The following is a 15,976-nucleotide window of genomic DNA, read 5'->3' on the forward strand; positions in this document are numbered from 1 at the left end:
TAACTGTGTTGAGTAATAAATTCATTTGTTGTGTTGTCACTATTACGATGCTTTATGATTCAAAGGAAATAAATCAGTCGGTTTGTAATGATGAACATGTTTCTGACTACTCAGCTCTTCTTTAACAGGGAGTCTGATCTCTGAAGAACTTCATTCTGGGTATCAAAATGATGATGAGCTTCTCTCAGGTTCGAGAGCTGAAGCGCACATTCATTCCACATCCTTTTTATGAATTAACTGAAATGAATGAATAAATAAATAAAATTAATAGTTCTATTATATATTTGACTGATGATTCTATACTAAAAACTGGTGTTTACATATACAGTATATTAACAGTCTGCTCTCCTTTTTAGCAAAAGAGTTCAAGACTGCATATTATGATGATGTCACCAACGGCAACGGTGTCCTAAAAGGTCAGTGACCTTTTTAATTGACCACATGATTTGCAACCAAATGTTTCAGAAATTCTCCATCTCATGTTCTGTAACAAGATATTTTGGCTTTTGTATCCAAACATATTGTGTGTTGATGCAGAAGAGATGGTGAAGGAAATCACATTGGGATACTATGATGATGTCATCACTGATGGACTGAAACCAGATCGTGAGACAGGTGTCACTCTCTTACTCTACAACAGCATATAATATACTTTTAAATCAAAATATTACAGTATATTTAACTTAATATTTCACATTTGTGTTGAATGTAATTAATGTGTTTCTGTGATGAATCTGTGAATTTGTAGAAAACACACCTGAGAGCTATGATGATTTCATAATGAGCGGACAGAACTCTGATATCAAAAACGGTGTTTTAATCAGTTCATAAATATAATAAAGATCTTGAAAACATTTTAAATTAGTGTTAATGTGTTTGTGGCGAGTGGGGCCGGGCCGAGAGGCGTGGGAACGAGGAGTGAGGCCAGGTGTAGTGATTGGAGATGAGCTACACCTGAGCCCCACCGACAGTATTGAGTCTCACGTAGGAGATGGAAGGATATAAAACTGGAGTGACGACCATGAAAGACGAGAGAGGACCAGGCCTGGGACGTTATTTTATGTTGGCTTTTTATTTGTGCGCGTCAGTCGCCGTTAGGGGCTGACGCGCTGTTTTGTTTATTTTTGAATATTAAAATTATGTTTTGATTGTGCGCTGGTTCCCGTCTCCTTCTTCCCGATGATTAGGGAGTTTTTATCGTTACAGTGGTGCCGAAACCCGGGAGAAGGAGGGACGCCCTGCTGAAGATCCCTCGCCGCTGTGGTGAATCCGCGGTGCCCTCGAGCTGGCGAAGTATGTGCCGCCATGGACGCTCGAGGCGGTGGGCTGGAGCGAGTTGCCGGGGACGGGCGAGCTCGCTGCCGACCGCCCACGATATGGAGGGGCGGCTGCCGTCCGTGAGGGAGTGGAGGAGTCTGCGCCGTTCGCCAGGGGGCCGGAGCCTGCCGCCTCCGTGACGGAATCCGGAGGGGCAGGGAACGGGGGACTCCTGCCACTGCCCAAAATCGGAGGAGCCGTCGCCGTCCACCGGGCGGCGGAGGAGTGTCGTGCCGTCCAGTGCCACCGCCGGGCACCGCGGAGGAGATCACCCAGCCGGTGGAGGGCCGAGCAGCAGTGCGTCTGGGAACCGGATTTTTTTTTTTTCTCTCTCCCCTCTCTCGTCCCTGTCGCTCCTCCTTCCATCTCCTTTTCTCTCGCCTCGTCTGTCCTACCCCCAGGTTCCCGCAGGTCCCCGTGAGCGGTCCCCCCTAGAGGGGGGGGGGGGGGGAGTAGAGAGCAGTCTCGAGGTTGCCCCCCGGCCGGCGAGGGGCGATGGGGGTATGTGGCGAGTGGGGCGGGGCCGAGAGGCGTGGGAACGAGGAGTGAGGCCAGGTGTAGTGATTGGAGATGAGCTACACCTGCGCCCCACCGACAGTATTGAGTCCCACGTAGGAGATGGAAGGATATAAAACTGGAGTGACGACCGTGAAGGTCGTTAGGGGCTGACGCGCTGTTTTGTTTATTTTTGAATATTAAAATTATGTTTTGATTGCGCTGGTTCCCGCCTCCTCCTTCCCGATGATTAGGGAGTTTTTATCGTTACAGTGTTTTTTTTTTTTTTGGCTTATTTAATTTGGACTATTTTTATGTGTAGTGAATGCACCAGAGGTTTCTGATGATGTTGTCATAAATAGACAGAGCTGTCAAGAGGTAACAGGTGAGATGCACAGAACTAAATGTTATCTTATTTAATCTTTGCATATTTAAATCAGTATTAGACATGCCTTCTGTGTAATCGAGTCACTTAAAGTGAAAAGGGATCCTTAAAATGAGATAAAATGCTTTATAAACTGATATGAGATGTTTTTATGTCATTCTTGATCAGAGAGAGTTCAGGAGAAGTGTGATGTCATGAGTGTCAGTGAAGATGTGAGAAACTTGTTGGGTAAGTTACTATAACCCTTTAGTTCTCATTATATAAACATCTTTATTTAGAATATTTAAATATTTTTAATATTTTCCAATTTTTTTTACTTTTAAAATATTATGCTAATTATACAGTTTGACATGGTTTAAGCTTTTGTTTTCAATAACAGATTATGATGATGAGGAAGAGTCCAACAAAGAAGCCATTCAACAAATCTGAACAAAGTTTGAGTGACACATTATTGATTTGTCAAATCTCAGGTTTTTATATGATTTTGCATTTGTGAGATGTTTTTGTATTGTTTTTTTTGGCCTTGTTAATATTAATAAAAACATTTATGACACATTTTTTTGTGTATTTCAGTATGATGTTACACGATAAAGCACATCTATAGTGACAATCAAAGACATCCTAAATATAAGCCCAAATGACCATCAGTAATTAAACAGAAAAAAAACATATTTGCATTTATTTTGGATACATTAAGTATGTCTTCTGGGCATTTTATTTACCAGGCTTTAGAAGTGTTGCGTTATACAGTAGGCGGCCAACCAGAACGTGCTTTCTACCACTGTGGACACCTGTGAATTTCCAAAATCCAAAATATCATATAAAACACTTAAATAGACAGATAATGTTCTGATGTCTGGACTCTACTTGGGATTTAGAAAAACATAAAGAGATGGTTCTTGGTAATGAATACATCCTGTGAGAATTTATATTTCAGGTTTTGACTGTGTATGTAATGTCCTTAATGCTTGAATTGCTCAATAATGAAACTAAAAATAGTTAGGCCTACATGAAGTCTCGGGACAGTTTCTTATTACTGCACTATATTTTTACATTTGTATTGCCAAAACTACTGCAGTATTGCCACATACTATTAAAACTGAAACTAGTACAAAGCAGCATAGACTATAAATTAAGAACAAAACTTTTTGTCTCTCTGGCAGACGCACTTCTCTTTCGGCCAGTTTCTTTTTCTTTCTCATCTCTCCTGAGAAAAAAACTAAACCCTTTCATATAAAAATAATTTGCCACCCTGTATTGTTTTTTAATTTGATATAAAAATACATGAAACCAGTCCTGGAGCAATCTAGAAAAGTCACATGTCTCATGAGTTTCTATTTCAAATCTGAAGAAGATAACATGAAAAATTAGATTCCTGCAACCATTTTTCTGAGACTATGTCTAACAAGGGGAGTTCAGGGCGCCCGCATTTGGTTGCATGTTAACAGGTTAAGGATCTACGTGCAGCAACAGATTTCGAACTTAAAGCCACAAAGAAGACGGCCCAGGCAATCGGACGGAGCATGGGCTACATGGTCGTGCTCCACTGGCACCTGTGGCTGACACTCACCTAGCTGAAGGACGCGGACAGGAGGGCGCTGCTCAGTGCTCCTGTATCTCAATCTGGCCTATTTGGACAGGCAGTGGAGGCTATCGCAGAGCATTTCTCAGAGGCACGGAAATGCTCTAAGGTGATGAGACACTTCCAGCCATCAGTGCCAGACCCGGAGCCATCTGTTCATGCCAAAACTCCATGGCAGAGGACACCAAAGGAAAGGCGTCGCAGATTCAAGAAAGGCAGCCGTCCTGGGTGAGGAGAGTCCGTGATGTCCTTACGAAGTCCCCTTTGCAGTTGCAGGTGACTATGAGAATGTGTTGTGTATGTTCAAAATGCAAAATTAAAATCTGTGACACCCTCACAAAAAGAGCACTTTTCTCCTCCTCCAGCGATAACGGCTTTACAAGCAGCCGTGAAATCGTCAATAGAATTGGCCTCGCAGCTTCCCCATGTATCTGGCAATGCTCACGCCCTGGTGACAGGTGTCGGACCCCCGCAGCCATGGCTTGCTCTCGACATCTTGCACACACACATGTTCATGTTGCTCGAACATTCAGCAGAAGGCTCGAGCACCCCGTTGATCAGCAAGGCAAGATCCTCTCTAACATACAGCACTCCTACTCGTCCCGTGAGCTTTCTGAATATGACCCCAGTACGCAGCAGTGTTGTTCAAAATTCAGAGGGTGAAGTGCTCGCCCTCTGTGTCTTTTTGCGAGCGCATGGCGGTACATTCCGGGCATTTTGGTTTGGTTGTGGAACGTCATAGAGAATGGCTACACGCTTCAGTTTCGACACAGACCACCCTGTTCAATGTCGACAGTTCCGGCACACAACGAGCCAGTTCTGAGGCAAGAAATTCTCAATCTCCTTGTGAAACATGCAATAGAAGTTTTTTGTAGTTTACGAAGAAAGATGCTGGTCTCCGTCCAATAGTAGATTTGTGACCTATCAACCATGTGTTTTACAAATGCGCTTTCAAAATGACAACGCTAAAGCGGATGCTCACACAGATTCGACCTGGAGATTGGTTTGTTTCAGTGAACCTGAAAGACACATATTTTCATATCCAGATCACCCTTTGTAATGCTTTCTGAGATTTGCGTTCGAAGGCATAGTGTATCAGTTCACCGTGAAGCCGTACGGGCTAGCACTGGCATCATGTACATTTACAGAATGTGTGGACGCAGCACTTTCCCCTCTGAGAGCCAGCAGAATGCGCATACTGAATTATTTAGAGGATTGGCTGGTCTTGGTCCATTCAGAGGATGTGCTCAACAGCCACAAATGTGCTCTGTTACGTCACCTGAAGAGTTATGAGTGGGTCTCTGTGTGAACAAACAAAAAAGTGTGTTATGCTCCAGCCAGAGGATCATGTATCTGGGGTGCAGTTGGACTTAATCTCAATGAGAGCATGTCTGAGCCAAGAGCGCATACTAGATTTAAGCAAAAAAAAAAGCCTTTTACAGACATGCAAAAATGTCTCCTTTTGCTGTTGGCCGATCACAATCTGCTCTCGATTCGAGCAGGGCATGTTCCAGGATGCCTGAACTGTGGTGCAGATATGCTTTCGAGGGAAGGGATTCCTCACAGAGAATGGAGACTGAACCCTGGGACAGTGAGGCTTATCTGGGAAGGGTTCAGGAAAGCGGAGGTAGACTTGTTCGTGACAGAGGAGAACACTGATTGCCCTCTGTTCTTTTCTCTGTCACATTCTCCCCAGGTGAGGACGCACTCACAATGCCGTGGCCAAATGCCCATCTGTATGCATTCCCTCTGCTGAAGATTTTGTCACAAAATCAGAGAGGAGAAGGCGACAGTGTTATTAGTCGCTCCGTACTGGCCGAACAGGCCTTGGTTTTCCGATCTGCTGGAAATATTATTGGCTCCCCCAAGGCCGATCCCGCTGAGACGAGATCTCCTGTCTCAGACGGATGGCTAGATTCTGGATTTTCTGCAACAACGAATGGATTGCGGCAGTATGCCCTCCACACTTAAGGTTTACGTTGCAGCTATATCAGCCTTTCATGCTGCTATTGACGGGCAATCAGTGGGAAAACATGATCTAGTGATCAGAATTTTGAGAGGCACGAGAGAGTGCCATCCTGGGAACTGGCTCTGGTGCTGGGAGTGCTAGCCCTCCCCCCACTTCAGACTGTCGGCTTGAAAGAGTTCTTGCTTAAAATTGTACTGCTCCTCGCCTTTGCTTTGGTCAAGCATGTAGGTGATTTGCAAGCATCCGGACTACATGCAGTTTGGACCAGGTGATTGTAATGTCACACTCAAGCCAAAATTTGGCTACATGCCTAAATCGCTCTCGACACCGTTCAGAGTGCAAGTGGTGGCTCTTTCTGCTTTCACTCCAGATTCGGAGACTTCATTGGATGTAACCCAGACTCAGGTTTTGTGTCTGATGAGGGCTTTACGACTCAGTTTCAGCAATCCGAGCAGCTATTTGTATGCTTCGGAGGCAGCGCCAAAGGGCAGCCTGTCTCAAAACAGTGGCTGTCATATTAGGTGGTCGACGCTATTTCCTTCACATATTCTAGCCGTGGTATGGAATGTCCTATTGGTGTCCGAGCCCATTCGACGAGGGCTGTCATCTCCTCGTGGGCGTGGACTAAGGGAATTTCTATCAAAGATATTTGTATGGCGACTGGATGGTCTTCACAGAATACCTTCACCAGATTCTACAATTTGGACATGCAGTCATTAGCCTCACAGGTCCTATCTGTGAGTACGACCTGCGGTTCTACCTGCAACCACTAGCCGCTCAACTGCGCTGGTAGTTTCGACTAGGTCCTGTAGGAAAATTGGGGGCAGGATCATCGTCAGGTTCAGACTGGCACCTCGATGCAGCCATTCTCTATGCATGTTATATTGTGCCCGACATTGTCACTCACATGCTTGTTGCACTCTTTTAATACATGCTTGTATGTGTTCACCAAAATGTAATTTCTTATCTTTGTAAGGCGACAGTGCTGCATCTCTCTCTCAATAAGAGACCTGTCGTCGGACATGAATAAGTAATCTGATCGGAAACCCATATGGGAGTCTACATCCAATCCCCTCGAGGCATGTCACAGGGTCGTATCTGATTGGTTGGGGATTCATTTTTTGGGTCTCGCCAAGGCTGAGCCTTTTTACCTCGCTGTTTCCACAGCATTGTTCTATACAGTCCCCAAGGCATAAACTCCATGTCGAGAGACCGTTCTTGAGAAGGAACGTCTCCGGTTACGGTCGTAAACTCAGTTCCCTGAGAGATGGGAACGTGACATGGCGAGACATGGCTGTACACTGCTCAGGTCTGCTGGTTCAGTCTGAAGATTCGGAGTTTATGCTGCCAATAAGGCCCCGCCCCCATTCGCCGTCTTGGCTGGCATTGGCCAGTGAGAATTGCAACTTCACTGGCATTGTGCAAGGTAGGTTAACAAGGGAAGTCCCCAAGGTGTTAATGCCATGTCTCGTTCCCGTCTCTCAGAAAAAACAAGGTTACAACATTTTGTGACATAGCCCTGACACTCCAATTATATAATTTTCATGAGTGTGCGGCTTTGAGACCGCTCCAGCCGTGCTCTCTCGCCTGCGTGTCCTGGAGCTTGGTGTTCAGATCCTGGCACTCAAGTCTTGAGTTTCAGTTGCGTGTCGGGACATCCGCGCTTTTCTTGTTGTGGTGTTCTTGCACACAGCTTGTGTTATCGGCTGCATGCTTTCATGTCCTGCTTTTTCTTTTACATTGTTGCACGCAGTTTGGTTTTGCTGTCTTGTATCGTTCCGTATCGAACGGTTTATCTTTCACTAATCCCTTTGAAGGGATTAGTGCATAGGGATGTGCCCTTCCAAATGGAACACAGGGACGTATTCTTTTGGGGAAGTCGTGGCCTAATGGTTAGAGGGTTGGACTCCCAATCGAAGGGTTGTGAGTTCTAGTCTCGGGCCGGACGGAATTGTGGGGTGCATGTACAGTTCTCTCTCCACCTTCAATACCATGACTTAGGTGCCCTTGAGCAAGGCATCGAACCCCCAACTGCTCCCCGGGCGCCGCAGCATAAATGGCTGCCCACTGCTCCGGGTGTGTGCTCACAGTGTGTGTGGCTGAATGTCACTTCACTTCACTTTATTTGTTTGTTGGGTGTGTCAAACATGTCAACATGTATATAAACCAAGCTGTATTAAAGAGACTGCTTTCACAATGCTATATATTGCTTTTCAAGAAAATATCGCCTGGATTAAGGGGAATGGAGTTTGCACCCCCAAACAGTGAACCATATACGCCGAGCGTTTGGAGAAGCGGAAGTGGACTTTCGAGCACGAGTATGCATTGCCCCCATGGTTCTCCCTATATCCCCCATCGCCCCTGGGACTGGAGGCTCTGGCACATGTATGGCCCAGGACCAGTTTGTATGCTTTTCCTCTGATTCGGCTAATTCCAGCGGTGCTATCCAGAATATGGCCCGACAGAGTGGAATAACTGATGTTGGTGGCTCCGTGGTGGCCCACTCAGCCATGGTTTGTGGAACTGAACAAATTTGTTAGCGAGCTCTACATGGGAAATTCCTCTCAGACAGATTTTGCTGTCACAAGCACGGGGAATGATTTGGCACCCAAGGCCAGATCTATGGAAGCTAATATGTCCCGGTCTCTCAGTTGAGACCACCGAGACTATAATTAATTCTAGAGCAGTTTCTACGAGACGTTCATATGCCTTCAAGTGGAAACTGTTAACTACTTGGTGTAGAATTCATAATATGGACCCAGTTTACTGCCCTGTCGCTTCAATAATGGAGTTTCCTCAAGACTGTTTTTCAAAAGGAATAACAGCAGCCACTCTTAACAGCCACTCTTAAAATGTAGGTGGCAGCCATATCAGCTAACCATGCATATATAGATGGCGTTTCAGTGGGCCGTCATCCTCTGGTCTCTCGCTTTATGCAGGGTTTGCGATGGCTGAGGCCTTTCCGTCCTGCGCAAGTTCCATCGTGGGATCTAGTTATTGTATTGGAAGGATTATCAGAACATCCGTTTGAGCCCTTGGAAACTTTGTCTGAAAAAATCCTGACTCTAAAGACAGTCCTCCTTTTAGCTTTTTCTTCCCTCAAGAGAGTTGGGGATTTACAAGCTTTTTCTGTTTCACCTTCATGCATTGATTTTGCACCAGGATTTGTGAAAGTTTTGCTGCAACCAAGGCCTGATTATGTCCCTAAGTTCGCTTTGAATCTTTTTCACTTCCAGCAGGTGGTCTTGGAAGCTTTCTCCATTACAGAGGCAGGGCAAGGAGATCTAAGCCTTTGTCCTTTGAGATCGCTGAGGGTCTATGTTGATCGCACAGTCCCATGGCGTGAGTCCGACCAGCTGTTCATCTGTTTTGGACATAAAAATAAAGGCTGTGCTGTTACAAAGCAACGCATGTCCCATTGGCTGGCGGGATGGTCCTCACCAAGCACTTTTGTCAGGTTTTACAGCCTGGATGTGAGGAGGGCTCCTGGCTCCCAGGTTCTCTCTACTAGCTCAGGTACGTCAGGCGTGATGGTGTAGGGTTCACACAAAGTTAAGCAAGCTTAGAATATAATTGTTCGTTTGTTCACAAAATGTAATAAATTGTTTCTTGTGTTATATGTTTATTCAACGATTACAGCCAATGATTTGCCAGAGGTAGCCTATCGTTAAATAAGGTGAGATATAAGGAACAATAAAAGGACTCTTAGGAATTCACAACTTTTTACCTTACATTGTTTTTTACTTTTATTTTTCTCCTTTAAAAAGGTGTCACATGGAAGTGCACGACAGCCTTCAACAAGATGCCCATGTGGTGTGCAGACAGCTGCAGTGTGGAGTGGCCCTCAGTAACCAGCAGGTACCAGCCTGGTTTGGTCCTGGTTCTGGACACGTATGGCTGGATGCAGGGGCAGACTGGCCATCTGGAGCACCGGGACTTTTCCCAGTGGGCCTCTGGCCAATGTGGGCCTGCCCACCTGGTACACAAATATATATAAATGACGGAAATCATAATATTACATCTCGCGGCCGACAAGGAGCATGTTTCGTTTGCATGTGAGTGTTTTGCCCTCCCTCTCTGTTTAGTTTGGTTCACTACACTGCCTATCTTGAAACACGCCCCCTTTCACGTCATCTAATTTACAGAGAGAGAGACAGATTTATCCGGTACAGAGAATTTCTCTGAGCAGCAGGCCACTCTATTGAGAGTGAGGAGTCACATGCCGATTTGGGTTGATTTGGGAGGGGTCTGAGCCGATCGGCCATGGTGGCAGGATACGCTATCGGTTGCCAGGGGCAATGCCTTCAGAACTTCACAGAGGCGCGACTAAACATTTCAGAGCGCTTTCATTTTTGCGCATTTATTTTGTCGGCGGAACAGATCGAGACGGATCTACGAATACGAGAAAGAAAAGGAAGAAAGTAAAGCAATGCAAAAACATAAGGCGAAAGAAAGGGGACTTTACAGGAACAAGCTCACACCAAGCGCAAAAAAACAGTGTTTGGAGAAGCTCTCAGGCATCCAAAATATCGACCCATACGAGCTCCCTGCAGCGGCACAGAGACCTGAACAATTTACCTCTGTGCACACATATGGACATTGGGAATTATATTGTTTACGATGTAAGTCACCTTGCATTCACGCTTATAATGGCTTTAATATATCCAGGACATTTACATCTTGCAATCACACATTTAATTACCCTAGCCAACCCAGCACTGGTTTGTCCACTTTGCAGCCCCGAACACAAAAACCTGATACAGTATGTGTCACTGGGCTAAAATCAAATCATATCTAAACATACACAGCTTTAGCCTACATCAAAACATGTTGGAAACGTTTGTATACATTGAACATCTCGTTACAATCTAGTGTTTACGAAACAGTCGCAGTTAATTACTTTGTCATTTTGGTCAAAAAGTGCATTCTAAATGCAATGCAATTACAATACACTAAAACGCATGTGAATAAACTTACTTTGGCCAGTACAACACTGTTTTCATCACCTGCTGTAGATGGACCCAGCCACAGCAGAAAGCCTCATAACTTTCCAAAGACTTGTGGCTTTTAAACTCCTGCATTGTGTAGAAACTTAAAACAAAAACAATATAATTCCCAATGTCAATATGTGTGCATGAGGTAAATGGTCCAGGTCTCTGTGCTGCTGCAGGGAGCTCTTATGGGTCGATATTTTGGATGCTTGAGAGCTTCTCCAAATCCCGCTGTTTTGCGAAAAAAACTGTATTCCATTGTTCCTATGTTTTCCATATCTGCAGTTTTTAACACAGCAGTAACTTCCAGGGATGGTAAAATAGTGCAGAATTGCGAGAACCTCCTCTAATACGGAGTTAACAACACATGTAAACAATCCTGTTTCGCCGCCCGTATCCTGCCAACATGGCGGAGACAGTGATTTTGAGGGAGGGGCTTTGTGCTATGACGACAACTTCTCATTCTCAATACGTTCACTTAAAACATAACCGAAAGTGTTTACGAGAATACTTGCAGAGACAATTATTTTGAGATAATTTTGTGTGTATGTGTTCATTCAGAAGTTACGATACGCTAAAGATTAATTAATTCTGTGTACACTTATTGTCTGAAATGCTGCACTCAGCGCATGCTTTGAACGTGTGCGCGCAAGCTCCGAATGTGCGCAAATTGTTTAAAATGCTTGAATCAGCAAGATTTAGTATATTTTGGAGCCGACTGAAAAACACAATAGACCTGAGACGTCGGGCAAGCGATTTTACGAGCCCTGCACCTCAGATCTATCCAGTTTGTGGACCATTGGTTTCCACACTGGTTTCGTTCAATAAAAGAAATTATTATTTAAAAAAAATGACTCAAAAGAATAATCTGTTCACAAATCGGATCATGAACTTGTATTACCGAGCCAAAGATGATCTATTATTGAACATCTTGACTGAATAAAGACTTCAAGTTCATCGGTAAAGCACATAAAGCTATCGTTTGACTTTATAAACTTATATTTCATGCATGATTCGAATGGATCTGTTAAGTGAATGCAAAGTGTGAGTCTTAGGAGAATGTTTGTGTCGTGATGAGCATGTATCACTCACTGGGAGTCGCTAAATGAACAGTTGCTGCGCGCAGGGTTTTGTTGTTGTTGTTGTTGTTTCAACGGAGGATCAGTTGCCCTATTGGTTAAAATCCCTGTTTACTTAAATATTAAATGACATCAAAACGGGCAGATGTGTTATGATGTGGTGGGCTGCTGTGGGCCAGAAAGTCCAGGGCCACTTTTTGGTCCCAGTCCGCCCCTGGCTGGATGAGGTGGAGTGTGAGGGGAATGAGACGTCCCTGTGGAGCTGCTCTTCTCCAGGCTGGAGAAAACATGACTGCATACACAAGGAGAAAGTAGCAGTCATGCTCAGGTAAACAGTACACTAGTGTGCATGTTTTATCAAAGATGTATTTATTGTTTCCCACAAAATATGCAATTATTAAACTCCTGTATGATGAGGAGTGGAGAGGTCTTGTATCACACTGATGATGTTTAATTTGAAATAATAACTGACTGTACAGTTTGTGGGTTCTTACCCAAAAAATAAATAATTGGAGCTGAAAATTTAGTTTTTTCAGTGTATATTATTTTAGAACTTTAAATATCCATGTATATTAAGTAATATTACTATGGATGTTTCCAGAGGTATTGTGTATTAAAAATTTAAATTACATTAAAAGATGCATGTTTTAGATGCATTTTATGCTTGCAGCATGCATTAGACTTGGATTAATCAGATATTTTGGTGATATTTTAGGTTTAACACAACTTGATTTGAATTGTATTTATGCACCTTTCTTATTTAGAGTTTAAAGAGATCAAATATATGATTTTACCCTGGGGACAATAGTATATGCAACGAATATGGATTGGTAAAAATCATATGCTCAGGTAGGATGATATTTAAATGGTAAACCGTAATCTGTAAAACGTAAACTGTTTACTCCAAACAAACTCCCCAACCCCTCCCACCACGTTGATGGTACTCAAAAAAACTTTCAAATTTGGCAGGTCTGCTTCTGTAGTTATTTTGGTGAAAGTAACTCAAAAGTAATACAGGAGTAATGTAACGCATTACAATTCTGAAACAGTAATATTGTAATGTAAGGAATTACTTTTAAATGACAGTAACAAGTAATCTATTACGTATTACAGTTTGGAAGTAACTTGCACAACACTGTTTATGATTCAGCACAGCACAGACACAATCATTTCACTCAGAGGGGTGAGACATGATCCATCAATATCATTTAATAGCATTAATAAGAGTCTGTCAGACAGTTGATGTTCATCTATTATTAGTCCTGTTAAACCTCCTGCTTCAAACCACAGAATTCCTGTCAGAAGACCACAGAGCTGCAGGTGCATGTTTATGTGTGTGTGTGTGTGTGTGTGTGTGTGTGTGTGTGTGTGTGTGTGTGTTAGTGAGTATCTCTTCCTGGGAGTATTTTTAGATTGTCATAAGGATGTATTCATATATTTTTAAGTGTAGGTGCAGGTGTGTGTGTGTGCATTTCTGGAAGGCAGTGAGGAATGGGTTCATGTGAGGATACTTGTGTGTTTGTTAATAGGCCTAACAAAAAAGGGATTTCTGTCTATAATGCTTTTAAATGTGAATAATTAATATTCATACTGTGTTGTCTACATAATAATTAAGGAAATGAGGATTCAGTTTGTTTGTAATGATTAACATGTTTATGCTCTGCTCTTCTTTAACAGGGAGTCTCGTCTCTGAAGAACTGCATTCTGGGTATGAAGATGCTGATGAGTGGACTGAACTCTGATATTGAAAAAGGTGTTTTACTTTTTTTTACGTTTTTTCTTTTTTTAATTCTAAAATCAAGATTCTTATAGATAATATTTGACATTACAGTCTTAAATTTTATTTTGCCTTCTGTTGATTTTTGACTCATATTTGCATGTATCGTGGACAGAGCAGCAAATTATGATGTCATAATTAATAGACGAATCTCTCAAGGGGTAACAGGTGAGATGCACAGAACTACATTTTTCATGTTTAGATGAGTATTAGATATTTGAAGGGAAAAGGGATCCTTCAAATTTGATAAATTGTTTTATAAACTGATATGAGATGTTTTTATGTCATTCTTGATCAGAGACAGTTCAGGAGGAGTATGATGATGTCAGTGTGTGTCATGAGACATGAATGTCAGTGAAGATATGAGAAACCTGTTGAGTAAGTTACTATAACACTTTGTTCTCATTATATTAACATCTTTATTTATATTTCAATATTTCTATTATAATTAAAAAAAAATCATTTAGATTTAAAAAATGTTATAGAATTGCAGCATTTGACATGAGTAAAGTTGTTTTATGATGATGTGGAGGAGTCAAACAAAGAATTTGACTCCGTAATCTCATCCACTGCCTCGTTTCAACAAATCTGAACAAAGTTCAGGCGATATTGTTATTGATATGTCCAATCTCAAATTCTAATTTTTTTGTATCCATTTTTTTTTTGGCCTTGTTAATACCAATGATAATACAAAAAAAAGCAGACAATTTGTTTGATATTCAATACATCGCCCAGACCTACTCGGTACTGATATGATAAATTGTTTTTGTATCTATCTTCATGTATGTGTAGTGGACTCACCAGAGCATTATAATGATGTCATAATTATTAGACAACTTTAAATGTGTAACAGGTGAGTCACTCAGAACTGCTTTTTATCATAACATACTGTATTATACACACACACACACACACACACACACACACACACACACACACACACACACACATACATACATATATATATATATATATATATATATATATATATATATATATATATATATATATATATATATATATATATATATATATTTAACATGTTACATAATTAAACCGTTAATTAATCATCATAGGTTTAACGGGTTTAATCTAATAGTCTCAGACAGTCATGAGGAGAAAGAGATCAGTGACACAAGCTGTGTAACACATTACAATGTGAGGTTTTATTTCACATGTGTATCAGAGGGAGATCAGTATGGAGGAGTGTGATGATGTGAAGAGCAGTCGGGAAGATGAGAGAAATATGCTGGGTTGGTTATTGTTACCTTTTTACATCTACTTTCAATCATTATATTTATAATTTAATGATATGAAAATGTGCTTTTGTTTGTTAAAAAACAGACTATGATGACGGGGAGTAGTCAAATAATGAGGGAGGAGCCATATGACTCTGAGGACGGTTTGTGAAATCACATTACAGTTACTGGTTCTACTGAGAGTTTCTTATATTGCTACTAATGCATCAGTGCCTTCTGTTAAGAAAATTTTCATGCTTTATCAACAAATCTTAGTATTTGTATTTTTTTTTTTGTCCATTTATTTTGATATCAATTATTTTCAACTAATAAAGAAAATATAGAATTCACTTATGTCACAACAGTATTTTTAAAAGAATGGTTAGAAGTAAAAGAGAAATTATTCAAAATTCGGTTGCACGTTATTTTACAGTACGTGTACGTGCATGTACTTATATTGTACTTACAATGTATTTATCTAAGAAAGTTCTGTAATACAAGGTAACTACATGGGGTAGAGTTAGGTTTAGGGGTAGGTTCAGGGTTAGTACCTAGTTATTACATAGTTATTGTAATTACTGTAATAAGTACATATGTACACGAGGAACAGGACTGTAAAATAAAGTGCTACCCAAAATTCTATAAATGTTTAAAGAAAGCACTTTTAGGCAGTTCATCTTCTGAAAGCATTTTTAACCTGATCTCATGAAAGTGCATCTAAATAGTACGCCAAATAAAAACAAAAACTTGTGGTATTAAAATGCAAAAATTTACTTTGGAGTGCATATGTTACACGATGGGTAGGTTTATGATTGTGGGGTATCATATGTACATGAAACCTGTGTAAGTCCATTTTTGCGTTTCAATACCACAAGTTTTAATTTTTATTTGACATACTATTTAGACGCACTTTCATGGGCTCCAAACTTGCTCGAAATTGCGTTACTCTCAGACCCCCGGTGCACACAGATAACATTAAAGCCTAAAAATCTAGATCAAAATATAAAATGTAGATACAACTATACAATAAGGGAATGTTAAAAAAGACATATAATAAAATTTAAAATAAAGTTAAATAAAGCAGTGCAAGGCAAAAGGCAGATAGAGAGCAAATCAATGAAGTGAACAGCAGTGCAGATAAAA

At 41.6% G+C, this 15,976-nt stretch overlaps 1 protein-coding gene across 1 annotated transcript in view; it reads left to right on the forward strand.

The window, feature by feature from the left end:
• The window catches only part of LOC127956567 (uncharacterized), a 355,838-nt gene extending 353,093 nt beyond the window's left edge, over positions 1 to 2,745 (forward strand). The window contains exons 46-51 of the mRNA XM_052554600.1: positions 129 to 188; positions 357 to 416; positions 538 to 615; positions 2,135 to 2,197; positions 2,366 to 2,425; positions 2,577 to 2,745. Of these exons, the coding sequence (XP_052410560.1) occupies positions 129 to 188; positions 357 to 416; positions 538 to 615; positions 2,135 to 2,197; positions 2,366 to 2,425; positions 2,577 to 2,626 (371 nt within the window). The 3' untranslated portion in view covers positions 2,627 to 2,745. The remainder of the gene's footprint in view (positions 1 to 128; positions 189 to 356; positions 417 to 537; positions 616 to 2,134; positions 2,198 to 2,365; positions 2,426 to 2,576) is intronic.
• Positions 2,746 to 15,976: the final 13,231 nt, after the last annotated feature.

This window comes from Carassius gibelio, chromosome B4 (assembly GCF_023724105.1).
Source record: "Carassius gibelio isolate Cgi1373 ecotype wild population from Czech Republic chromosome B4, carGib1.2-hapl.c, whole genome shotgun sequence".
Taxonomy (NCBI): Eukaryota; Metazoa; Chordata; class Actinopteri; order Cypriniformes; family Cyprinidae; genus Carassius; species Carassius gibelio.